This window comes from Pan paniscus, chromosome 9 (assembly GCF_029289425.2).
Source record: "Pan paniscus chromosome 9, NHGRI_mPanPan1-v2.0_pri, whole genome shotgun sequence".
NCBI classification, from domain to species: domain Eukaryota; kingdom Metazoa; phylum Chordata; class Mammalia; order Primates; family Hominidae; genus Pan; species Pan paniscus.
In genome coordinates, this window is record NC_073258.2 from 74,802,268 (window position 1) to 74,828,716 (window position 26,449).

Consider the following 26,449-nt stretch of genomic DNA (forward strand, 5'->3'; position numbering starts at 1 on the left):
CTAACCCTAAGATCTTGCCAAGTACCTGACACACAGTAGGCACTGAATACAGACTTGTTGATTTGGATTGAATTCTAACAGGCATGGCGGACATGATTCCTAGAACAGCAGGATGAATGATGTGCTGCTTTTTGCCTCTTTGCTGGCTCTTTGCTCCAAACAGCTCAGAGCATAAAGAGCTGTTTGTTTTTAGCAACTCAATTCTCTGCATTGATTGAGGTTTTCAGACTGTGGTATTGTTAGGCAATCTCACTACCCAGCCTTTCAGAGTTGAAATTCTTTTCTTCTGATTTTCATTTCATCTTAATCCATTTTTCCTTGGGGGAGGGTGGGTAGGGATGATTGCCATGACCTTGAGATGGAATTGGGCTAGACAGCAGGATGCCAGCTTTTGTTCTCTAAGTGGTTTGCACTGCTGCAGCTACAACTCACCCAGAAGGAGAGGCGAAGAAGAGGCCTCTCATGTGGGTCCCTTAATTTGCCTGCATCCTTTGCTGAGCAGCTGCCTGAGGAGATGGAAATCTCACTCATCTGGGAGAAGCTTCCAAGCCTGAAGTTGAACCAGCCCCTGTGCTCTGCTAAGAGTAAAAGCATCACTCAGCATCACTCACTATGAGGCTGCTCTTCTGTTTTTAAAAAATCTACTTACATTTTTAAAAATTGAGATATAACTTGTATAAAGTGAAGCTCCCCAGCACCCTAGCAGACTTCCTTTTGTCCCTTTCTTGGCAATACTTCCCCTAAATAGCATTATTTTGTCATGTTAGATTGACTCGTGAAATTAAGTTCTTTCATTTATTTCCTTCCATTTTACTGTCTGATCATCAAAGCAATGTTTATTGCAGAAAATTTGGAAGGTACAAAATAGTGTAGACAAAAAATAAAAAATAAAAAAATTAAAAAACCCATATGTACTTTTACATACTTAAAGGCCTGTTCTACATCTTGATAAATCACTACCTCCTGTGAGGCTTTCCCTGAGCCCCGCTTTCCGCCCCTTCTTGTCCCTGTAGTATTCGGCACATACCTATTATTGCCTTTGTCTTACTGTAGTACAATGTTTATATACTTACTTATCTCTTTAAAACACTCACAGTGAGCTCCTTGAAAGCATAGACCTTTTTTTTTTTTGAGACTGAGCCTTGCTCTGTCGCCCAGGCTGGAGTGAGGTAGCATGATCTTGGCTCATTGCAACCTCCACCTCCTAGGTTCAAGTGATTCTTCTGCCTCAGCCTCCCGAGTAGTAGGGACTACAGGCGCTCACCACCACACCCAGCTAATTTTTTGTATTTTTAGTAGAGACAGGTTTTCACCATGTTAGCCAGGCTGGTCTCGAACTCCTGACCTCAGGTGATCCAGCTGCCTTGGCCTCCCAAAGTGCTGGGATTACAGGCGTGAGCCACTGCGCCCGACTGACTTTTTTCTTCCTTTTTTTTTTTCTAAATAGAGACAGGGTCTCAGTAGGTTGCCCAGGCTAGTCTTGAACTCCTGGGCTTAAGCAATCCTCCTGTCTTGGCTTCCCAAAGTGCTCACATTATAGGTGGGAGCCACCACGCCTGGCCGCATAGACTTTTTTTTTTTTTTTTGAGACAGAGTCTTGCTCTGTCGCCCAGGCTGGAGTACAGTGGCATGATCTCGGCTCACTGCAACCTCCACCTCCCAGGTTCAAGTGGTTCTCCTGCCTCAGCCTCCTGCGTAGCTGGGATTACAGGCAGCTGCCACCACACCCAGCTAATTTTTGTATTTTTAGTAGAGACAGAGTTTCACCGTGTCGGTCAGGCTGGTCTTGAACTCCTGACCTCAGGTGATCCACCTGCCTCAACCTCCCAAAGGGCTGGGATTACAAGCTTGAGCCACCGCATGCATAGACTTCTTATTGCCCATCAGGGTGCCTAGAACAGAGCAGGCTGTTAGTAAATATTTGTTGAGTGAATGAGTAAACAAATTAATGAAATCTTGCTGAAGTAAGTGTTAAAGAATAAAACCCATTATTAGTGGCAGGAATGGACAATTCCCACTTTAGTCAGTCCTATCTGCAGAATGCCAAAAAAGAAAAATAGTATTTTAGGGTGTTTTTATTTTTCTGAAACACAATTATTTCACTTGAACATCCATAAGAAGTCTATGATTGTATCCCCATTTTTTTATGTTGGAAAGTTATTACTGTATTTGAATCAGGAGAAGAGGAGATCAGAGATAATGCTGAAAAGCAGGAGGGATGTTATTTAGAAAGACTACCTGAAAGAATTTGCAATATCTTGCATTTACTGACCTTATGCCAGGCAATTACTTATGTAATCTCATTTAATCATTACAACAACTCTATGAATTAGGTATTATTATTTTCAATTTATAGCAGAAGAAATGGAGACTCAGAAACCTGAATTCCCAAATTCAAATAGGTAATAATTGGCAGAGCCAATATTTAACTCCAGGACTGACTGTCATGTCTCTAGTCCATTTTCCATTACTTCTAAACTCCTGATCTTGTGATCCACCCGCATCGGCCTCCCAAAGTGCTGAGATTACAGGCGTGAGCCACCGCGCCTGGCCTATTACACTAAACTTCTTTTGTAGAGGTCCACCTATAGAGGGCCATGCCCCTTGCTATTAAGTGATGATTTTGTGACACATGAAAATTTAGGAATCTTATTTCATTTATCTTCAGTTTGATGAACTTTTTGATAAGATGAACACAACACTACTACCATATTTCCATGTAGCCATTAGTCCGGTCTTATTAATACACCAGTCTTCACAATTCTCTGTTGATAATAGGCCTAGATGGTTATCTTGTTTATACATGAAGAAACTGAGGCCCAGAGGGGGAATGACTTACCTAAGTAAATATTGCTAATAAGTAGCAGGACCAACACTTGACTGCATGTTCCGTGTTATTTTCACTGCAACACGTAGACTTGCTGAAGCTGATTTTAGTAAGCATAAACTCTATAATCTGGGAGAAGTTGCCCCTCAGGGGGAAATTAACAATGTCTGGAGGTAGTTTTGACTGTGACCACTTGGGGTATACTACAGATACCCAGTGGGTAGGGGATGTATATGGATGTGTAGGTCAGCCCCTACAACAAAGAATTATCTGGTCTAAAATGTCAGTAGCACTGAGGTTGAGAAATCCTGTTCTAGAACAATTAATTTTCATGCCTTATTTCTCCAGAACAGATTAAATACCCAAGGTTAGCCTCCAAAGCATACCTAGTGATGAGCTTGATTCTTTTTTCTTTCTCTTTTCTTTCTTTTTTTTTTTTTTTTTGAGACAAGGTCTTCCTCTGTTGCCCAGGCTGGAGTGCAGTGGCGCAATCTTGGCTCACTGCATCCTTGACCTCCTGTGTTCAAACAATCTGCCCACCTCAGCCTCCTGAGTAGCTGGGACTACAGGTGTGTGCCACCATACCTAGCTAATTTTTGCATATTTGTAGAGACAGGGTCTTACTGTGTTGCCCAGGCTGGTCTTGAATTCCTGAGCTCAAGCCATCCAGCTGCCCTGGCCTCCCAAATTGCTGGGATTACAGGTGTGCGCCACCACATCTGGTCACTTGATTCTTTTAGAATGGGCCATTCTTCAGTAGCAACAAATTATTTATTATTAATCACCAGGTTTTATTCGGAGTATTGTATTTTTTTTCGGAGTATTAAGTATGATTAGAGATGCAGAACTGCATTAAACATGGTGTATTTGCTTAGGGAGTTTTGAAGCAGGTAAGAGGGATCTAGTTACTTTGCTCCTGGTTGCAGATAAGCATCCCCTACATTCCGGGAACTATTGCATGCCATAGTGGCTATACTCATGGACTGCTATGATTGAAGTGGCTGCTGGCTTCAGTGAACACTCACTATAGCTGACTCTTCCTTCCCACAGTTATGCGATGCCAACCAAAACCATAGAAGTGTTGCAGTTGCAGGACCAAGGCAGCAAAATGTTCCTGGACTCAGTGCTTACCACCCATGAGCGAGTGGTTCAGGTAGGCACTCCAGGAGAATAAAAAATGTATTTGCTTCTCCTGGTTCTTTTCTCTGTCCACTTTTTCACTTTCTATTATGCTCTTTTCTTTTCTTTCTTGAATAATGGTGTTCTCCAGGTTCAGTTCTTGATGCCTCCATCTCTCCTTTTATAATACCTTCCCCCTATGCAGTCTCATTCATTCCTTAGGCCTCAGTGATCATCATTTAATACTGATAACCCCCAGATGTATATATCTCTAGTCCTGATCTGTTGGCTGAGGCTTGAAACTTGATACCCAGTTGTCTACTGGCCTTCTCGACTTGGATGTTCCACAGGAGTCCTCCCTGTACTCTGTTTATGCAAAATTAGTTGTAGAGGGACTGATTTTCCTCTTTTTCTGTAATCCTCCCCACCTTTGAGCCTAATGTGTCACCCTTCTTTGTCCTCTGATATCCATTCATTCACCAAATTCTATAGCTTCTACCTCCTAAAAATCTTTCAGATTCATCCACTTCACTTTACCCCCATAACAAGTGATCATGTCATTTTCCCGCTTGAAACCCCTCAGTGGCTGCCTTCCTTTGATCTCTAGCAGTTGTCCTCTTTTCTTCCTGCAGATAATGATGGGTGCCAACCACACCACCATGAGAGTACCCAGAGGTAGAAAAAATTCACAGCTTCCCAGCTTTAACATCATCCCCCTTTGAATAAGAGCATTAATTGATATATAATGGACATATCATACAATTTACCAATTTGAAGCATACAATAAAAACGGTTTTTAGTATAGCCAAAGAGTTATGCAACCATCCCCACAATCAATTTTAGAACATTTTCCTCACCCTAAAAGAAACCGTGTACTCATTAGTAGTCACTCCTCTTTCTTGGTCGCCCTAACCCCTTGCAGCCACTAATCTACTTTCTATCTCTATGGATTTATCTCTTCATTTAAATGGAATTGTACATTAAATGGCCTTTTATGTCAGGCTTCTTTCATTTAGCGTAATGTTTTCAAGGTTCATCTCTGTTGTATTGGTACTTCATTCCTTTTTATTGTCAAATAATATTCCATGGTATAGGCATCACCCTTTTTTGATCCACTGAAGGAACATATCAGCAAGGTAATAAAATGAATATTAAATTTAAGTCTAAATATGCTAATTTAAAAAATAACTAAGTACAATCTTTGGCTTTTTAAATATTATCAGGATTAAATTATTTATAATATATCCTGTGACAGATCTGACATGCCAGAAGCCCATAGAATAGTTTGAATGCTTTAGGTTGGTACTCAGGTGCCTTCATGATTCTCCTCCTGCTTTTCCTCTTCACAGCCCATTTACTCCAGCCACACATGGAGCTAGTTTGTTTTTTGTTTGTTTGTTTGTTTGTTTGTTTTTGGAGACAGAGTTTCACCCTTGCTGCCCAGGCTGGAAGGCAATGGTGCGATCTCGGCTCACCGCAACCTTTGCCTCCTGTGTTCAAGCGGGTCTCCTGCCTCAGCCTCCTGAGTAGCTGGGATTACAGGCATGCGCCACCATACCCAGCTAATTTTGTATTTTTAGTAGAGATGGGGTTTCTCCATGTTGGTTAGGCTGGTCTCAACCTACTGACCTCAGGTGATCCGCCCACCTCAGCCTCCCAAAGTGCTGGGATTATAGGCATGAACCACTGTGCCCGGCCAATGGAGCTAGTTTTAATTTCCTAACACTGTTATGCCCCTATATTTTACTGAATGCTGTTTCCTCTGCCTTCAAAATCCTCCACATTACTGTTGAATTCTCCTAGTTTAGTCTTGTTTTTCTTCAATATTTCACCCAGATACTACCTCTCCTGGAAGGTTTTTTTGATCTTCCTTGGTTGAGTTGGGTAGGAATTTCTCTTGTGGTTCCTTGCAGCCCCCTGCCTGCCCTTTTACCATACATCTGATTCACCTTGGTGTTCTTAGCACAGCGTTTGACACCAGTCAGGTCCTGGTATGCCTGGATATGGGCAAAGCTGAGTTGAATCAGAAAGTCAGTGCCCGGGCACGGTGGTTCACACCTGTAATCCCAGCACTTTGGGAGAACAAGGCGGGCGGATCACTTAAGGTGAGGAGTTTGAGACCAGCCTGGCCAACATGGTGAAACCCTGGCTCTACTAAAAATACAAAAATTAGCTGGGCACAGTGGCTGACACCTGTAATCCAGCATTTTGGGAGGCCGAGGTGGGCGGATCACCTGAGGTTGGGAGTTTGAGACCAGCCTCACCAACATGAAGAAACCCCATCTCTACTAAAAATACAAAATTAGCCAGGCGTGGTGGCGCATGCCTGTAATCCCAGCTACTCAGGAGGCTGAGGCAGGAGAATCGCTTGAACCCGGGAGGTAGAGGTTGCAGTGAGCCAAGATTGCGCCATTGCACTCCAGCCTGGGCAACAAGAGCGAAACTCCATCTCAAAAACAAAACAAAACAAAAATAAAAATTAGCCAGGCATGGTGGCAGGCACCTGTTATCTCAGCTGCTTGGGAGGCTGAGGCAGGAGAATTGCTTGAACCTGGGAGGCGGAGGTTGCAGTGAGCTGACATAGCGCCACTTCACTCCAGCCTGGGGCCAACAGAGCAAGACTCCGTCTCAAAAATAAATAAATAAATAAGAAAGTCAGCCTGAGTTGGGTGCCATGGTTCATGCCTGTAAACCTAGCACTTTTGGAGGGCAAAGTGGGAGGATTGCTTGAGGCCAGGAATTTGACCAGTCTGGGCAACATAGCAAGACCCTGTTTCTACCAAAAAATAAAAATAAAAAATTAGCCGGGACTGGTGGCACGTGCCTGTAGTCCCAACTACTCGGAGGCTGAGGTGGGAGGACCACTTGAACCCAGGAGTTCAAGGTTGCGGTGAGCTATGATTGTTCTACTGCGCTCCAGCCTGGGCAACAGAAAGAGACCCTGGACTTTAAAACCTCTTGGTCCAGTAATGACATCTAATGCCCACAGGAGCAGATATTGGCAGTGACCATCTCAGCACCTTGGCAGATGGCAGGAGAAATCCTGTAGAGGCCAGCTCAGAAACCAGTTTTGGTGTTAATCTTCCACACTTGGGCTCTCCAGACTCTACTGGAGCTGGCATTTGAACCCATACCATGTCTGCCCAGTTACCTCGTTTTCAGCTCCTCCCACCTCTTAGAGCACCTTCTTTCATTTTGCAGATCAGCGGTTTGAGTGCTACGTTTGCAGAAATTTTCTTGGAAATAATCCAAAGCAGTCTTCCTGAAGGAGTCAGACTGTCAGTGAAGGAGGTAGGTGCTGGTTTGAGAAGAGGCCCCTGCTGGCCTGCATATGCTCAAAATAAGGATAAGAACATCTGGACTTCCTGGCTTTAGAAAGAACAGAGAAATGTGGATAATGTGACCTAAATAATAATCAGAAAAGTTGTACACTCTGATGACACTGTGATCATTAGTCCAGCTTCTGAGGCATCAGGGATGATGCTTTGTGGCCTATAAGTGCTGACTTTGAGCACAGCATCCTGATGTTGGTGGTGAGCCTATGAGGCCCCAGAATTCTCTCCTGTCAGGCAGTTGCATGGAAGAAAGAACATGGGTTAAGATAGTATATGGTGTAATAAATCAGAACACAAATAGGAAAATATATGTTAGAGAAAAGGTTCCTGGATCTTCAAGGCTTGACTGTAGCTTGACTGAATATATTTCATAAAGAATGCTAGTCAATAGAATGTTTGGTCAGGCATGGAAAACTTGGAGAACATTAGGAGTCTTAGCCTAAATACTGAGTATTTGGGTCCAGTTGCCAAGATGATCCTTCTTATGACACAGATGTATGAGGTCATCTTAGATTGGTACCATTTGCTCCATCCAGCTCTGCTTGTTCTGAGTCCATCCTTGTCAAGCTTCTTCTGGTTGGTATTTGGGTTTCATACAGATCTGGGGACAGGGACAGCATGTGCTGGTCATGCTGCCTTAAAACAGTCCAATCCCTGTTTGTTTTATTTCCTGTGTAAATAATTTTGCTATTCTCTCTCTCAAATGCTTCTATTGTAATAGTTATAGCATTTTGACATTAAATCTTCATATATCTGTCTTTTCTAACCAGACTATAAGTTCACTGAAAGCAAGGAGGAAGTCTGATTCAAGTTTGAATCCCCAGTATCTAATATAAGTCTGCTACATAGTAGATAATAAAAGTTACTTGAATCTGAATGATTCTCTACAGAGCTGGTTCAAGGGCCCTTTTTGGATGCTGTGCATATCTGGGTAACTAAAAGCTCTGCAGTAATTACCGCTTATTTTCTTTTTCTTCTCCTTAGCACACTGAAGAAGACTTCAAGGGACGATTCAAAGCTCGACCAGAACTGGAAGAACTGTTGGCCAAGTTGAAGTAGCTACTGTAGACCCTTTCATGCCAGCAGTGGTCATATTGAGTGCCAAAGAGAAGAGCTTACTGGGTAGTTAGAGTTCATCAGGAGACCCGACCCTTAGATTTCATAAGTACCCATTCCCATAGCCAGTAATGTCCTCACTCCTCTGTGGCTTGGCTGTACTTGCCATTTGTTACCACTTACCTATGAGGTAATGCTTGTTATCTTCCATCTAATAAAAATCTGCTGCAGATGTGTATATGTATGTGTGTGTGAGAGAGAGAAATTGGCCCATCCTGTGGAGTATCTTTAAGAGATTCTATATTCTGGCCAGGCACCGTGGTGCATCCCTGTAATCCCAGCACTTTGCGAGGCCGAGGCAGGAGGACTGCTTGAGGCCAGGAGCTTGAGACCAGCCTGGCAACATTCTGTCTTTACTAAAAACATTCTTTTTTTTTTTTTTCCGAAATGGAGTCTTGCTCTGTTGCCCAGGCTGGAGTGCAGTGGCGCGATCTAGACTCACTGCAAGCTCTGCCTCCCGAGTTCACACCATTCTCCTGCCTCAGCCTCCCAAGTAGCTGGGACTGCAGGCACCCGCCACCACACCTGGCTAATTTTTTGTATTTTTAGTAGAGGCGGGGTTTTACCATGTTAGCCAAGATGGTCTCGATCTCCTGACCTCATGATCCGCCAGCCTTGGCCTCCCAAAGTGCTGGGATTACAGGTGTGAGCCACTGCGCCCAGCCAAACTTTTTATTTTAATTAGCTGGACGTGGTGGTATGCACTTGTAGTCCCACTACTCAGGAGGCTGAGGCAGGAGGATTGCTTGAACCCAGGAGTTCAAGACTGCAGGAGCTATGATTGTGCCATTGCACTCCAGCCTGGCTGACAGAGTAAGACCCTTTCTCTTAAAAAAAAAAAAGATTCTATTTTCTCTTTGCCTGATGCTTTAGCACAGAAGCATGTTCCCCTTCCATATTTCTCCAACTAGAGTGAATTCATCCTTTAAAGCAATCTGGCATGGTGTCCTGTAGTGAAGCAGAGGATCATAACATAAGTAAACCCTCTATGGGTGGAAGTTGGAGAGAGGGACATTTTGGCTTTGTACATGAAAAGACTCTCCAGATAGAAACAGATTCTGCCCATAAGTGAAATAAAATGCTTTGTGGGGGTAATGAGTGACTTATAGTATTCAGGCAGATGTTACATAACTGCTAATTAAGTTTCACTGGATTGAGTTTAAGCAAAGAATTGAAAGTTGATTTTGGTCAGGTGTCAGCAAACTACTGCCTATAAACCATATCCTACCCACTGCCTGTTTGTGTTTTTTTAAATAGTATATTGAGGTGAAATTCATACATACAAAATTAAACTTTTTTTTTTTTGAAATGGAGTCTCACTGTGTCACCCAGGCTGGAGTGCAGTGGTGTGATCTTGGCTCACTGCAACCTCTGCCTCCTGGGTTCAAGCAATTCTCCTGCCTCAGCCTCCCGAGTAGCTGGGACTACAGGTGCCCGCCACCACGCCCGGCTTTTTTTTTTTTTTTTTTGAGATGAAGTTTCGCTCTTATTGCTCAGGCTGGAGTGCAATGGCGCGATCTCAGCTCACTGCAACCTCTGCCTCCTGTGTTCAAGCAATTCTTCTGCCTCAGCCTCCTGAGTAGCTGGGATTACAGGTGCCTGCCACCAAGCCCGGCTAATTTTTGTATTTTTAGTAGAGACGGGGTTTCACCATGTTGGCCAGGGTGGCCTTGAACTCCTGATCTCAGGCGATCCGCCCGCCTTGGGCTCCCAAAATGCTGGGATTACAGGCGTGAGCCACCGCCCCTGGCCTTAAACATTTTTAAATGAGTAATTCAGTAGCATTTATTTAGTACATTCATAACGTTCTGCAGTCACCAGCTCTATCTAGTTCCAAAACCCCTCCCTGCCATTGGATCAGAGCCATACTTATTCACTTACATACTGTCTCTGGTTGCTTTAATGTTACAGTGGCAGAGTTGGGTAGCTGTATGTGTATTGCCTCTATATCATATGGGCAATGGGCAGTGTCACATGTTTTCCATTTGGAAACCTGGAAAAAATAGCAGTCTTTTCCAGTTGCTCAGCTGTTAGCAATATGTGGAAGCAGGAAGCAGGATTTCATAAACTGACAAGATAGTGGAGCTTAAGGACTTTAGGATCCAGCCAACCTAATTGTGTCTTTTAGCTAGTACAGGTTAGGGGCCCACAGAGGGCAATCCTTTGCCCAAGGTCATGGGATATGTCACTGGAAAAGGGCAGCAGGATTTAAATCTCTTGATTCCTAGTCCATCTTTTTCTATCACATCACTCAGGGATGAGTCAGGCTTCTTACACAGGAGGCAGCTGGATTCTGTCACCTTGGAGCTCTTGTGTCACTGACCTAGCTGATGATTTATCCTCTCACCAGAGTCAGAGAACTTTTGTTGCTCATGATTAGTTTGCCCTGAGACAAAGGGAAATTACTCTTAATGCCTTATCCTGGTAAGAGGGACTGGAGATACTCTGATTGCCAGAACCTCAGGGTTACAAAACAACTATGAGCTTTGACTCTTCTGGAGGGAGGTCCAGAAGGAAATGGATGTTCTTAGGATCACATGGCAGTGAAACCAAACGGAACACAAGTCTTCTGGCTCCAGGTTGAAAATACCTTCCCTTCCCTCCCTGAGACAACCTGCTAAAGGAAAAGAGGCAAACAAACCTGGGTTGTGCTGGCTTCCACATTTATTCATTTTGAAGCTAAGTTATTCTGGCCTCATTGAACCTCAGATTTCTGATCTGAAGAGTGAGGATAATCCCTTTTTAGGGATTTGAGATGGAGATAATATAAATATAATGAGCTAGTAATGCTCAGTAAATGTTGTATTTCCTTCCCTTCTAAAACTTCTTTGGCATACTCTTAAAAGATTTTTTTCATTGAGGTATAATTTATATATAGTGACACATAGATCTTCAGTGTATATTTGATCAATTCTGAAAATACATCTACCTACCCATGAAACCCATACTTGTATCAAGATAAAGAACATGTCCATCACCCCAAAAAGTTCCCTCATAATCATCTTTTTCTTCCCCGCGCCTCCCCTGCCCCGAGACGGAGTCTTGCTCTGTCGCCCAGGCTGGAGTGCAGTGGCACAATCTTGGTTCACTGCAACCTCTGCCTCCCGGGTTCAAGCAATTCTCCTGCCTCAGCCTCCCAAGTAGCTGGGATTACAGGCATACGCCACCACGCCCGGCTAATTTTTGTATTTTTAGTAAATACTAATTAATTTTTGTATTTTTAGTTTCACCATGTTGGCCAGGCTGCTCTCAAACTGGCTGGTCTCGAACTCCTGACCTTGTGATCTGCCTGCCTCGGCCTCGGCCTCCCAAAGTGTTGGGATTACAGGCATGAGCCACCGCACCCGGCCATCTTTCACATTTTCCCCAAGAAGTCACGACTAACGTCGTTTCTACTGCCATAGATTAGTTTTGCCTATCTAGTACTACATATAAATGAAATATCATACAGTATGTATTCTTTTGTGCCTGACTTCATCCATTTAGCATAATGTTTTATCCCTTGTGTTCCATGTATCAGTAGTTCATTCCTTCAGCATACTTTTAGTTTTGAATATCCTAGTTGGGGTTAAATTATGCCTAGTAGTGCCATGAAATCACAAGGGATAGGTAGGAGAGAAGAAGGAATGTCAGTGGATTGGGAATCAGAATAAATGGGTTCTAATCCTGGCTCTATCAATACATAACCTTGGGGATAAACTATTTTGGTCTTCATTTTACAAATGTGTTAACTGGCCCAGAGAGAGAAAGAGACTTGTCTAAGGTCACCTAGTTAGCCAGTGGCAGAGCCAAGGATGGTTTAAGGTCACACAATTCCTGGTTGAGTGCATATTACTGAGATTTTTAAAAAATGATTTTTATGTAGATCACTATTTTTTTTTTTTTTTTTTTTTTTTTGAGATGGAGTTTTGCTCTTGTCACCCAGGCTGGAGTGCAATGGTGCAATCTCGGCTCACTGCAACCTCCGCCTCCCAGGTTCAATCGATTCTCCTGCCTCAGCCTCCTCAGTAGTTGGGATTACAGGCACCTGCCACCACACCCAGCTAATTTTTGTATTTTTAGTAGAGACAGGGTTTCACCACGTTGGCCAGGCTGGTAACTCCTGACCTCAGGTGATCCACCCGCCTTGGCCTCCCAAAGTGCTGGGATTACAGGCATGAGCCACCATGCCTGGCCAGATCACTAACTTTCAAGAAGGATAGGATGCCTGGGTAAAATGGGCAGTTTTCCTAGTTGAGGCCAGCAGATTTCTCAGCTTCGTTTTCATCCCTTTCCTCTGGCTGAGGATGACTTGTTCCTCCACCATGGAATCCTGGGAATGGCCAGCTGTAGATTCTGAAAAGGTATGTTTTAGACACAGAGAAACAAATCTAGGTATTTTGGCCATTCAGTAACTAGCAATGCTGAGGCCCCTGGGTCCCCTCTGTTTCTAGTGTACTTAAGGAAAGCTTTCTGAGCTTGTACTGGGTGTGCCTAGAACTAATCCTGATGGAGACACTGGAGACAGAGGTGGCCAATGTGTCTTGTGCTTGTTTAATCTGTACTTTGATCTCTTTGTGAAATTTTTGTTTTCACGTGTCTGATCTTCTTGCAGAATCTGAAATGATTCATTTGACTATAATAATCCCCGTGGAATAACTTTCATTCTTAGACATTTCAGCTCATTTTAGGAAATCAGCTCACCATTTAGACAGAGTGCCCAGGATCTGAAGAATGAAAACTCTTCAAAAGATAGCTGCTGACAGGGAGGAATCCCTGCTACTTCCTCTGCTTGCTTTAAATCCTTGCTGAGCGAGGAGGGAGCCCCAGCATTTTCTACAGGAAAATTAAAGGATTCAATCTGGACTTGCTTCAGTTCTCTTTGGGCTTCTGAAGTCAGCAGCTCAAGGACTTAGTCTGGCAACTTTATGGAGAGAGGGTGGGAGGAGTATCTTCTTACTCATCTAGTAAAACACATTGCAGTGCACCTTTGGACCGAGCACAAGGCCAAGTCCCCAGCCAAGGACCTTGAAAGGAAGGGCTAAGGCTAAACCATGAGTCTGCCCTAGGCCTAGCCAAGATAGGCATCAAGCCAAGAGGTCTCTCCACTCATCCCTGGCACCAAGCCTCTAAGCAGAGGCAACCCAAAGCTGCCAGAGTTAGATCCTATAGGGACAGGTATGAAGCACCTTAAAGTTCAGCTCCTAGACTGTGGGCTGCAGAAAAACATACCAAGCTATATCACTGTGGGCAACTTGCACTAATTAATTGCAAAAAGTTAATTTCCTTTTTGCAAAGTGCTGACAAAAGCAAAGTAATATTTACACAGTCAATGTGGTTACTCACTACTGTGTGTTAAGCACTGTACTGGGCACCAGATGCTTGTGAGAGTAGAGTAGAAAACAGCCTAGGCTTTAGAGCAAGACACACTTGGAGTATGATCCCCAGTCTGAGCTTTATTTCCTCATCTAAAGGAGAGTGAATGCCATGTTCAGAGGATTACAAATTAGATTAGATAATGTAACTCAGGACAGTCACTAGCACACATTAATAGTGATGATGGTAATAGCTAACATTCACTGAACACTTACTATGTGCCAGATGCTGTTCCTAAGCTAAACCAATGTTTAACTCAATCTTTCAACAATCCTATGAGGAAGGCCTATATTCGTTTTGAGGCTTGTGAAAAAGGTACTATATATGCATTTTTACACAGGTAAAAACAGATCCTGGGATGTTAAGTAACTTGTCCAAAGTCACAAAGCTAGTCAGTGGCGTAACTAGGATGTGAAGGCAGCACATCATTGGGATTGAGAGCAGGCTCTGGAACCAGATTGTCTCAGTTAAATGCCCAATAAATTTTAACACTTTTTATTATTAGTTACGTATGTTTCATTCCCTCATTTATTTGGCTTATGACATAGGAATTATCCCCATTTATCTGAGGGAACAGGCTTGGATGGCAAGAGTCCTCTTTGCCTGATCAAATACGTTCTGTGACCCACCCCATGCTAACCCCCTATTAGAGCCAGTGTCCTTCAAAACATGCTTGCTCCACTTAGCTGGTCTGGAAGCCATCCTTCCTGCCAAAGAGGCCTTTTATGCTTCTCTCTGCTGCTATCACCCCCTCCTCCATAGCCTACTATTCTTACTTACACAAAATACACGCATTCCTGTTATAAAAGATTTGAATACACAGCAAATAGAGTCCTTACTGATGGAAATTGACATTGGGACCATTTGTTTACTATTATAAACAATGCTGCAATGAACCTAATAGTATGTATGTCTTATAAAAATACATTTCTGGCCAGGCACAGGGGCTCATGCCTGTAATCCCAACACCTTGAGAGGCTGAGGTGGGAGGATCACTTGAGCCCAGGAGTTTGAGACTACCCTGGGCAACATAGTGAGACCTCATCTCTACCAAAAACAAAAACAAAATTTCTCTTGATTATCCATGATATAGAGCATATTTAGTTTCCTATGTTTTGTGGTTTATTTCTTCACTTTTTTTTTTTTTTTGATGGAGTCTCGCTCTGTCACCTAGGCTGGAGTGCAGTAGCAGGATCTCAGCTCACTGCAACCTTCACTGCATCCTGGGTTCAAGCAATTCTCCTGCCTCAGTCTCCCAAGTAGCTGGGATTACAGGCACATGCCTATCTAATTTTTTTGTGTTTTTAGTAGAGACGGGATTTTGCCATGTTGGCCAGGCTGGTCTCAAACTCCTCATCTCAAGTGATCCACCCAGTTCTGCCTCCCAAAGTGTTGGGATTACAGGCGTGAGCCACTGCGCCTGCCTTACTTGTTCACTTTGCTATCAAACTATGTGCTTCTTGGTGGCTTCCAGGTACTTTTAATTCTGGATGGTAATCTTTTCTGTTATAATTTACAAATAGGTGATGTCTACTTCATCTTTATTATTTATTTATTTATTGAGACCGTCTTACTCCATCACCCAGGCTAGAATGCAATGGTGCGATCTTGGCTCACTGCCATCTCCACCTCCCAGGTTCAAGTGATTCTCCTGCCTCAGCCTCCCAAGTAGCTGGGATTACACTCAGCATGCACCACCATGCCTGGCTAATTTTTTTGTATTTTTAGCAGAGATGGGGTTTTGCCATGTTGGCCAGCCTGGTCTTGAACTCCCGACCTCAAGTGAGCCACCATGCCTGGCCTACTTCAGCTTTAAAAGTTCAACTCAACTAATCTCTTCTCTTCTTTGAGATTCTTGCTGAAAACTCCAGTGCACACTGCTTGTTTCCTTTGATGAATCAGCACTGAGCACACACACATAGCGATTTGTCTTTATAATTTGCTGGTTATCCCCTTCAGCCAGAAATAGGATTGTTCTTTAAACTCCTACCTTCTCCCCTTTTCTCTTTACTTCTTCCCCAAATACTGGCATGAAGGTTCAAAGTAAATTTTAAGGCCTACTATACCTCAGATTTGGGCTTCTAATAGATCCTGAAGAAATATTTGTTATTGTCTGGGTGTGGTGGCTCACGCCTTTAATCCCAGCACTTTGGGAGGCTGAGGAGGGTGGATCACTTGAGGTCACGAGTTTGAGACCAGCCTGGCCAACATGGTGAAACCCCATTCTCTACTAAAAATACAAAAATTAGCCGGGTGTGGTGGTGCTTGCCTGTAGTCCCAGCTACTTGGGAGGCTGAGGCAGGGGGATCACTTGAATTTGGGAGGCAGAGGTTGCAGTGAGCCGACATTGCGCTACTGCACGCCAGCCTGGGCGACAGAGCAAGACTCCATTTCAAAAAAAAAAAAAAAAAAAAGAATAGAATGGAAGAGTCGTTTTGTTGAAGAAAAATGAGAAGTGATATGCAACTGTTTTGAATGGGAAAACACAACCTACTTAAAGGGGGAGTTATTATTCAGCTCCAGCAAATTGTTAAGAGGGAATAAAAATCAATGTTGACATCTTCTCCCCTTTTCAAAAGCTGAAAATCTGTATTTTAGTGTTAAATATACTCTAAAAATGTTAGCCCAACTTTGTGTTTGTTGGGTTGGGAGCAAGTTAAAGCCAGACTTGGTATCTGTTAATTCAACAGAATCTGGCATTTAATAGGTACTCAATGTTTGAATAATTAGCTGGGTGTGGTGATGCACACACCTGTGGTTCCAGCTACTTGAGAGGCTGAGGTGGGAGGATGGCCTGAGCCCACTGAGGATGCAGTGAGCCCTGACTGCACCACCGCACTCCAGCCTGGGCAAGAGACCCTGTCTCAAAAAAACAAAAGAAAAACATATTTGAATAAAAAGTTTCCCCATTTACTTTTTTCCTTCCACTAAACTGATTGAAACATCCAGAACAAGTGATGAAAGAGAAAGGCACTAATTAGGTAATCAATTTACCATTAGATTGTGAATTTAATTTAAAATAAAATGTCCCTAAAATCATCTCAGTACTTGGCACACTGACTTAAGATGTGGGGTGGGGGAGCATCCCTTAACACATTCTTTGTTTTCCTGGTAAATACTGGTGGAACAAGACAGCTGAGGATGTATGACATCTGACCATGAACATATGACAGCTGTTTGTGCCAGTCATGTCCAAACCCATGGCTCTCAACTCCAGATCCAAAAACTCTCCCCATGTTTTAGACCTCCCACACCCAGCATTTCGGATTTCTTCCTCTATAATCTTGCTGGGTGCTGGTCTTGGCAGGGCCATCTACTGGGGATAGGTGGTTTGGGGTCTCAGTGGTGGGCACCGGCTTGTTCTTGCCTCCTCTGCAGCTCCTCTTGCCGCCTCGCCTGCTGTTCACTCATGCAATCCTTGAACGCCTGCACCTGTGGCTGGCATTGCCGCCAGTCCTGGTGCTGGGCCATGCACTCCTGCACTGCAAAGTGGGAGGCAGCACAGCCAGAGCGGGAGATCAGCTGGTCCAGCGGGTCCTCCTCCTCATCGTCTTTCTTCACCCGTTGGGTCCAGGTATGGCCTTGAGGGACTGAGGTTGACATCCTGGGGACGGGGAGTCTATAGAACATTAACAGGTTAGAGTAGGGATATAATATGTAAGGTTCCTAAATTATAAATAGCACTGACCAGACTGCACCATTTAGCCTGTTTAATGTGTCTGTCTCCCGTGGGAGACTCTAAGCTTGAAGACAGATGCTTGTTTTTTTTTTTTTTTTTTTGAGGGTGTCTTGCTTTGTTGCCCAGGCTCACTGTAGCCTCCATCTTTAGGGATCAAGCAATCCTTCCCCCTCAGTCCCTCCCTGGCCAGAGTAGCTGGGACTACAGGTGTGCATCACCACTCAGCTAATTTTTTTGATTTTTTAATAGAGACAAGGTTTTTCCATGTTGCTCAGCATGGTCTCAAACTCCTGGGCTCAAGTGATCCTCCTGCCTCAGCCACCCAAACTGCTGGGATTACAGGTGTGAGCCAACTGTGCCCGGCTGATGTTCGTCTTGATTTACCTTTGTGCCCCCAGCACTAGGCCTGGCTGAGAGCAGGCCTGAAAAGTGGTTTGAACTGAATGAGATAAACTATGTGAGAATGCTTGACATAACATTCAATAAGCTCAGTGGATTTTGCTATTGGAATATGAATTAGGTGAAATGTCATCTTTTTAGATAAGCTATCTCTGATCTACCTAAAGAGAACTAAACTTTCAGCTAGGTACGATGGCTCACACCTGTAATCCTAGCATTTTGGGAGGCTGAGGCAGGAAGATCCCTTGAGCCCAGGAATTTGAGACCAGCAGGGGTTATAGCAAGACCTCATCTCTACAAAAAAATTTAAAAATGGCTGGGTACGGTGGCTCACGCCTATAATCCCAGCACTTTGGGAGACTGAGGCAGTCGGATCACCTGAGGTCGGGAGATCAAGATCAGCCTGACCAACATGGAGAAACCCCGTCTCTACTAAAAATACAAAATTAGCAAGGTGTGGTGGCATATGCCTGTAATGCCAGCTACTCAGGAGGCTGAAGCAGGAGAGCCGAGGTTGAACTCGGGAGGCGGAGGTTGCGGTGAGCCGAGATCACACCATTGCACTCCAGCCTGGGCAATAAGAGCAAAACTCCATCTCAAAAAAAAAGAAAAAAGAAAAAAAATGTAAAAATTAGCTGGGCATAGTGGCACACACTTGTAGTCCCAGGTACTCAAGAGGCTGAAGAGGGAGAATCCTTTGAGCCCAGGAGTTCAAAGGCTGCAGTGAGCTATGATGGTGCCACTGTACTCCAGCTTAGGTGACATAGTGAGACCCTGTTTCAAATAAATAAATAACCTTTCTTCTTTTATCCTACTAGCCTTATTCTATGCTGAAGAACAAAGTTTAAAAAGTGAAAGAGGCTGGGTGCGGTGGCTCACACATGTAATCCCAGCAATTTGGGAGCCCGAGGCGGATGGATCATAAGGTCAGAAGTTCAAGACCAGCCTGGCCGGGATGATGAAACCCCGTCTCTACTAAAAATACAAAAATTAGGCGGGCGTGATGGCAGGCACCTGTAATCCCAGCTACTCGGGAGGCTCAGGCAGGAGAATCGCTTTAACCCAGGGGGCGGAGGTTGTAGTGAGCCAAAGATCGTGCCACTGCACTCCAGCCTGGGTGACAGAGTGAGACTCCATCTCCAAAACAAACAAACAAACAAAGTGAAAGAGTGCCCAAATATGGGTAGGTTTTGACACATGGGAAGGATGGAAAGAGTTCAGTGTGGCTGTAGCATACAGCATGCAGAAACTTGGCCTCTGGGTCTATAAGGTGAGATGGCTTTGTAAACTATACAAAAATGTGAGGTGTATTTATTTGCCCAAACTGTCTTGCCCGTCTGCATCAGAACACTCAGCAGAAAGCAGCATACAGAAGGAACTTAAGGTTTGAACAGAAATGACTTCAGCCTTTGGAAAAATTTCACCATGATGGGCTGTAAAGCAACTAGGACTCCTTATTGCCTTTACTGTGTCTCTCATTCACTCAACAAATGATTAAGTACCTATCATGTACCAGGCACTATGCTAGTGCTGAGGATTCAAGACTGTCTAAGTCAGTTAAGTTCCTGGCTTCATGGAGTTTACAACCTAGACAAGGAAACAGGGCAGTTTACTACACAGTGTACAGATAGCAAAGATTGGGACCACAGAGGAGGGATACCTAATCCAGACAAGGGCAGGAATAGGCAGGGAAGGCTTCCTAGGGGAAGTGATTTCCAAGCTGAAACTTGACAGATGGAACAGAAGTTAGCCAGAGATGGGAAAACTATTTTTGGTCAATGGAAGAGCAGGTGGTTGAGATAGAATCTGACACATGAGAACAAAAAAAAAAAAAGTTCAGTGATGGGAGAATACAGTGTGAGAATAAGACAATATTAAACTGGCGATATAAGTAAGTGATCATCACAAGGCTTTGTAGGACATAGTAGGGAGTTTAAGACTTTTTATTCTGAGGGCAATGGGGAATCACAAGAGGGAGTTAGGCACTTTACACAACTCATTTGCCTTGGAGGCGGTATAACTTAAGCAAGAGGGAGAAAATGGGCTTTGAAACAGACTTGGACTTAGCTTTGTCACTGCCTCATTTGGTGCCCTTGGACACATCATTTGATAACCTCTCTGGAAACACAGAGATGAAGCCGGGTGCCATGGCTCACGCCTGTAATCCCAACACTGGGAGGCTGAGGCGGGAGGATGGTTAGCGCCCAGCCTGGGCAACACTGTGAGCCGTGATCACGCCACTGCATTCCAGCCTGGGTTACAGCGGGAGACCCTGTCTCAAAAAAAAAAAAAGAAAAGAAAAAAAAAGAAAAAAAAAAAGGTAAGGTTTGTAAGGAGGCTGGTATGTCTAAAGAGTTCAATAAATGATAGTTTTCTCTTCCTAAATACACTGTTAACTCTTTAAATAGGCCAGGAGCAAATAATTTAGAGAAAGAACAGTGGAATGGAAAGTGCCTTGATCCTAAACCAAGAGATCCGTGTTCAAATCCCAGCACTACGCCTTACTATGTAATCTTTTTCATTTTAGTTTTCCCATTAATAATACTTAATTCGCACAATTAGAATGAAGATTAATATAACGAATGAAAAGCGCTTGGGCTACTATAGGACTCAGTAAATGCTGCTGTACTCTCCTCTCACCACCTTTTGGCTTCAGTCTCCTCTGGAGTAAAATGACGACGACCCCTGCTCAGAGATCAGGGTAGGCTAGATGGTTGGCAGCTGGATCGTGGAGGCTGGCCTAAACAAGGAAGTCATGGAAAGGATCTTAAAGCAGAAAAATGCTGGCAGCCACGAGGCCTGAGGCGCCTCAGGCGTATCGAGGACTTTGAACTTTGAGGACGCATGCGCGCGCGCGGCCGCTGATCGCAGCCCCGTTGTGCCCGCAACGCCTCCTGAAGAACGCGGTACGCGATGCTCACCGAACAGGTGGGAGAAGAGGGCCCGAACGCACGCTCCTACGCGGCGGCTTGGGCTTCGCAGGCGGTTGGGGATCCTCTGTACATCCTTTCAGGAACCAGCCCCTCGTGGGGAGCGTGCACACGGAAGGGGCGGGGAATGTGAAAAAGTCACGTTTTCATTGGTGGCCTCTTGGTGTTGAGCCCACCTCTTTCCTCGCCGCACGCTTCTCGGGAACTCACTTCCGGGAAGGGGCGGAAGAGGTGGGCTGGTGGAGGCGGGGTCGAGATGGCGGCGCCTTTGAGGATTCAGAGCGACTGGGCGCAAGCCCTCAGGTGAATCCAGGCCCAGAACAGAGTCAGAGGAGGCGGGTAGTGGATGTTGCTTTGCGTCAAGGAGAGCCATGCCTGGTCCAGGATATCAATAGGGTTTACTTCGTCAATTGTCGAGGGATATGGAGGGAACAGGGTCCGGAAAAAGAAGTATCAAACCCGTGTGGTCATTCTCTGAAAAGCTATCCCCAGGCCAAGGGAGCACATGAGCTGTGTGATCCCCGCGTCAGAACTAGTATCAATGAGTTGGAGAAAGACAGGGATACTGGGAGGCAGGAAGGCTTTTGGCCAAGCAGTCATTTAGCAAATATTGATTAGTCGTCAGTTACTTCCAGAAGTCCCTGTACTCACCACCACTTTGTGTATGTGATGGAACCTTTGTATTCTCCTAGGCCCCTAATGCTATATTAGGCATACTGGACGATACTATTAAGGAAACTAATACTGTGTCCAGGCCCCGTACTGGATGCTTGGTGGAGCTCAGATGTATACTCTAAATATAAGTGATGGTTCCTGCTCTTCAAGAAGCTGACATCCAGGCCAGGCGCAGTGGCTCATGCCTGTAATCCCAGCACTTTGGAAAACTGAGATTGGTGGATCAGTTGAGGTCAGAAGTTCGAGACCAGCCTGACCAACATGGTGAAACTCCATCTCTACTAAAAATACAGAAATTAGTCGGGCTTGGTGGTGGGCGCCTATAATCCCAGCTACTCGGGAGGCTGAGGCAGGAGAATCGGTTGAACCCAGGAGGTGGAGGTTGCAGTGAGCCGAGATTGCACCACTGCACTCCAGCCTGGGTGACAGAGCGATACTCATCTCAAAAAAGAAGAAAAGCTGACGTCTTAATTAGGAATACACAGCAAACTATTCATTCATCTAACATTTATTGATCTTATACTATTCCAGTTATTTCTCTAGGCTTCAGGATGAATATAGCAGTGCTATATTTGGCAACTGCTACTACTAATAAGGGTTTTTCAAATTGAAACAATGGTGAAGATGAATGAAACATAGCCTTCTGCATTTAAGAAATTTACACCTTACTAAATTTATACCTTACTTAATTTAGGTGGGCTAAAATACAGACTAGTTGCTAGTACACAGAATGTGATAAGTAATAAAGAACAATAACATGAAGTGCCACTAGCTACCTATGAGAAAATACAGCACCAGAATCAGAAGGCTTAATTTGCCCAAGATCATGCATCTCGTCAAATGATAGAGGGTTGCTGTCAACCTAGATCTTTCTGTCTTAAATGCATAGACCCTTTCCATTATACCCTAAAAGTGCTAGGGTGAAGAGATCAGGATTTGGATGATTGGGCAGGTGCTAAAATAATAAAAGGAATCTTGTTTGGTTATTGTGAGGGTTAATGATTGTGTATGGAAAGTGCTTAGCACAGGGCTTGGTTTACAATAATCCTGATAAATAATTAAATAACCTTGATTTTTCAAAGTGAGCTCACTGTTGATGGATGAGCATTAATTTAACCAACAGATATCTATTCATTAAATAGTTAATCCACAAATATTTCTTGAACAAATAAAGTTTGTCTGTCTTAGAATGATCTATACTCGATGAGAGGTTGGACTATCTCATGTCTAAGTAGTATGACCAAGCTGGAGGTTACATGACCTTCTTTCTTTCCTTGTAACTATGGGATCCTATTCAACTTTGGGTAAGCCTAATTAGGCTTTTGTCTTTCTTCGTAGGAAGGATGAAGGGGAGGCCTGGCTGAGCTGTCATCCCCCAGGTAATACCCATAAATTATATATGCTGTCACTTTAAAGGAGAAGGATTAATACCCTTAAAAGAAAGCTTCCTACTTTCTCCTGGCCCAGCCTCCTTACATAATAGTCTGCAAACATGCTTGACCAGTCTGTACTGTATGGCCAACACCCCAAATCCTCCGTTCCAAGGGAAGGCCTTCAGATTGATTTTCCATTTGAAAGCCACAGACTTATTCATGGAGACATTGTTGATGCATCTTAATTAGTCACTTACCCTGTGCTATTGTATTCTAAGCACTTCTGCAGCTTCAACTGGGACTTTCTTGATGATAATTTCTAGATCTACAGCCCCAGCCCTGACTTCTCCATGTTCAAGCAGAGATTGATCAGTTGTTTGCTAGATATTTCTGCTTAAAGGTCTCACTGTCACCTTAAGTTACTGGACTTACTGAAGTCCAAAACCAAGCTGAGTACATTTGTTGTCAAGTGAGTTCTCTTTCCTGATTTTTCTCATTTCTTAAGTTACCATCATTTTTCTAGGCATCAGAGTGAAAAACCTAGTTACTTGACCCTGCCATATCCAGGAAGCTCCCAAGTCTTATCAATTTTTCTTTTGAACAACAGTCTTATATCATTCACAGGATTCTTTTCAAATTGTAACCGAGGTGGTACCATTCTAAAACAAATCAACCTTCCTTCTAAATTCTGTAAGAAAGTTTTGTTTTGCTGATTATCTTTCATTTCAAATGCTGCTGATATATTGTATTTCTATGAGAAATAAAGTTTTGGCCAGGCACAGTGGCTCACACCTGTAATCCTAGCACTTTGGGAAGCTGAGGCAGGAGGATCACTTGAGCTCAGGAGTTCGAGACCAGCCTGGGCAACAAAGTGAGACCCCCCCCCATCTCTATAAAAAGTAAAAAAAATTAGTCAGGCCTGGTGGCATGCGCCTGTAGTCCCAGCTACTTGGGAGGCTGCAATAGGAGGATCTCTTGAGCCCGGGAGGTTGAGGCTGCAGTGAGTTATGATCGAACCATTGCATTTTTGCCTGGGTGACAGAGTGAGACCCCATCATTAAAAAAAAAAAAAGACTATTGTTTATATCAGTGGAATAAAGGATGGACTTTATAGTGCTGTGACTTGCCAATCATCTTAAAAATAAGGCCAGACGTGGGGGCTCATACCTGTCATCCACCATTCTGGGAGGCCAAGGCGGAGGATTGCTTGAGACCAGCCTGGGAGACATAGGGAGACCTCGTGTCTACAGCAAATAAAACTAGCTGGGCATGGTGTTGGGTGTCTGTAGTCCCAGCTACTCAAAAGGCAGAGGTGGGAGGATTGCTCAAGCCCAGCAAGTCAAGGCTGCAGTGAGCTGTGATTATGCTACTGGACCTCCTACCCTGGACAAGGGTAGCCGTGATCATGCTACGTGGTCTCCTACCCTGGACCAGAAAGTGAGACCCTGGCTCTAAAAAAAGAAACACACACACAAATACACAAATATATATATATACACACACACATATACATATGTATACTTAACATAAAAATTCAAGGAAAATACTGTATTTTATTTTACCTATTTTATTGTGCTTAATTATGTTCAAAAATCCTATTCTAACTGCTTGAGCTAGGATCGTGCCACTGTACTTCAGCCTGAGAGACAGAGCAAAACCCTGTCTCAGTTAAAAAAAAAAAAAAAAGCCAGGTGCGGTGGCTCTACTAGAAAAAAATACAAAAAATTAGCCGGATGTGGTGGTGGGCCCCTGTAGTCCCAGCTACTCGGGAGCCTGAGGCAGGAGAATGGAGTGAACCTGGGAGGCGGGGCTTGCAGTGAGACCAGATAGTGCCACCGCATTCCAGCTTGGATGACTGAGCAAGACTCTGTCTCAAAAAAAAAAAAAACCGCCTGTAATCCCAGCACTTTAGGAGGCTGTGGCGGGCGGATCACCTGAGGTCAGGAGTTTGAGACCAGCCTGGCTAACATGGTGAAGCCCCGTTTCTACTAAAAATACAAAAAATTACCTGGGCGTGGTGGTGCGTGCCTGTAATCCCAGCTACTCGGAAGGCTGAGGCAGGAGAATCGCTTAAACCCAGGAGGTGGAGGTTGCAGTGAGTGGAGATCGCGCCATTGCACTCCAGCCTGGGCAACAAGAGCGAAACTCCATCTCTAAATAAATAAATAAATAAATAAAACAAAAATACACAAAAGACCTACATTTTATTTTAACTAAAATATATAAACATACATTACAATTCACCTTCTCTTTATTAGTCCACTTATTATTACAAGGACCTTGGCTATCTTGTAATAAACCATAACCGAAAGGCACAGTTTCTTTAAAGCAAGGCAAATCTTTACTTAGGCTAAAAAAGTAATCTAAGAGCAAAACATCAACTGGGGTTTATATTTTTTTTATATCTTTTCCCTAATATTTTGCATTTATCTTGCCGATACATACTATTAAAGCAGTTTTTTTTAAACAGAATCTAGCTCTGTCACCCAGGCTGGAATGCAGTGGCATGATCTCAGCTCACTGCAACCTCCAGTCCTAGGTTCAAGCGATTCTTGTGCCTCAGCCTCCTGAATAGCTGGGACTACAGCTGGGACTACTACCATGCCCAGCTAATTTTTGTATTTTTAGTAGAGACGGGGTTTCACCATGTTGGCCAGGCTGGTCTTGAACTCCTGAGCTCAAGTGATCCGCCCGCCTTGGCCTCCCAAAGTGCTGGGGTTACAGGCGTGAGCCACTGCCCCCGGCCTAAAACAGTTTTAAAAAAACATTATCAAGTCTTTACAAAGCAACAAACAATGTTGTTGTTGTTGTTGTTGTTGTTTTAAATTACCAAGCTACCTTCAACAACTAAGGAGTTTTTTGTTTGTTTGTTTGTTTGTTTTTGAGATGGAGTCTCACTCTGTTGCCCAGGCTGGAGTGCAGTGGTGCAATCTTGGCTCACTGCAACCTCTGCCTCCTGGGTTCAAGCAATTCTCCAGCCTCAGCCTCCCAAGGAGCTAGGACTGCAGGCACGTGCTACCATGCCCGGCTAATTTTTTGTATTTTTTTTTGAGATGGAGCTTTGCTCTTGTTGTCCAGGCTGAAGTGCAATGGTGCCATCTTGGCTCACTGCAACCTCCGCCTCCCAGATTCAAGCAATTCTCCTGCCTCAGCCTCCCGAGTAGCTGGGATTACAAGCATGTGCCACCATGCCTGGCTAATTTTGTATTTTTTTTTTTTTTAATAGAGACAGGGTTTCTCCATGTTGGTCAGGCTGGTCTCGAACTCCCAACCTCAGGTGACCCGCCTGCCTCAGCCTCCCAAAGTGCTGGGATTACAGGCGTGAGCCACTGTGCCCGGCATTTTTTTGTATTTTTAGTAGAGATGGGGTTTCACTGTGTTAGTCAGGATGGTCTCCATCTCCTGACCTCGTGATCCGCTCCCTGGCCTCCCAAAGTGCTGGGATTACAGGCGTGAGGCACCGTGCCTGCATTTTTTTTTTTTTTTTTGAAGGTAACTTGTAGGTTCAGTTTTCTTTATGAATTGGAGTTAATGATGTCAACTCTTAAGGAGGAGGGTGGTTTTTGTTTCTGTGTGTGTTTATTTTTATTTTATTTATTTATTTATTTATTTATTTATTTTTGAGATGGAGTTTTGCTCTT

At 44.0% G+C, this 26,449-nt stretch overlaps 3 protein-coding genes across 9 annotated transcripts in view; 2 read left to right on the forward strand and 1 right to left on the reverse strand.

Annotated features, from left to right (window-relative positions):
- MRPL48 (mitochondrial ribosomal protein L48) overlaps positions 1–8,575 on the forward strand; it is a 78,669-nt gene extending 70,094 nt beyond the window's left edge. Inside the window, exons 6-8 of the mRNA XM_003814667.6 lie at positions 3,878–3,980; positions 7,148–7,237; positions 8,266–8,575. Coding sequence (XP_003814715.3) covers positions 3,878–3,980; positions 7,148–7,237; positions 8,266–8,340 — 268 coding nt within the window. The 3' untranslated portion in view covers positions 8,341–8,575. The remainder of the gene's footprint in view (positions 1–3,877; positions 3,981–7,147; positions 7,238–8,265) is intronic.
- A 5,656-nt stretch (positions 8,576–14,231) lies between these two features.
- LOC100974206 (cytochrome c oxidase assembly factor 4 homolog, mitochondrial) lies at positions 14,232–20,901 on the reverse strand. Of its 2 annotated transcripts, XM_008967434.5 has the most exons (3): positions 20,752–20,884; positions 20,474–20,570; positions 14,232–17,371 (listed from the first exon to the last, which is right to left on the reverse strand). In XM_008967434.5, exon 3 carries the CDS (start codon positions 17,353–17,355, stop codon positions 17,092–17,094), a length of 264 nt encoding a protein of 87 aa, XP_008965682.1. In that variant the 5' UTR covers positions 17,356–17,371; positions 20,474–20,570; positions 20,752–20,884; the 3' UTR covers positions 14,232–17,091. The 2 variants fall into 2 exon arrangements, with proteins under 2 accessions (XP_008965682.1, XP_003814719.1); XM_003814671.5 differs by lacking the exon at positions 20,474–20,570 and having other exon boundaries at positions 20,752–20,901.
- Positions 20,776–26,449, forward strand: part of PAAF1 (proteasomal ATPase associated factor 1) — a 48,292-nt gene continuing 42,618 nt past the window's right edge. For 2 of the 6 annotated variants that reach the window (XM_034933353.3, XM_034933355.3), the window contains exons 1-2: positions 20,986–21,063; positions 22,774–22,814. Coding sequence is in view for 2 of the 6 variants with exons in the window: in XM_003814669.5 (XP_003814717.1) it covers positions 21,017–21,063; positions 22,774–22,814 (88 nt within the window). In the remaining 4 variants the exon portion in view is untranslated. Of the gene's footprint in view, positions 21,064–22,773; positions 22,815–26,449 lie in introns of all 6 variants that reach the window. The other 4 variants (XM_003814669.5, XM_057299199.2, XM_034933354.3 and 1 more) reach the window with 4 other exon arrangements.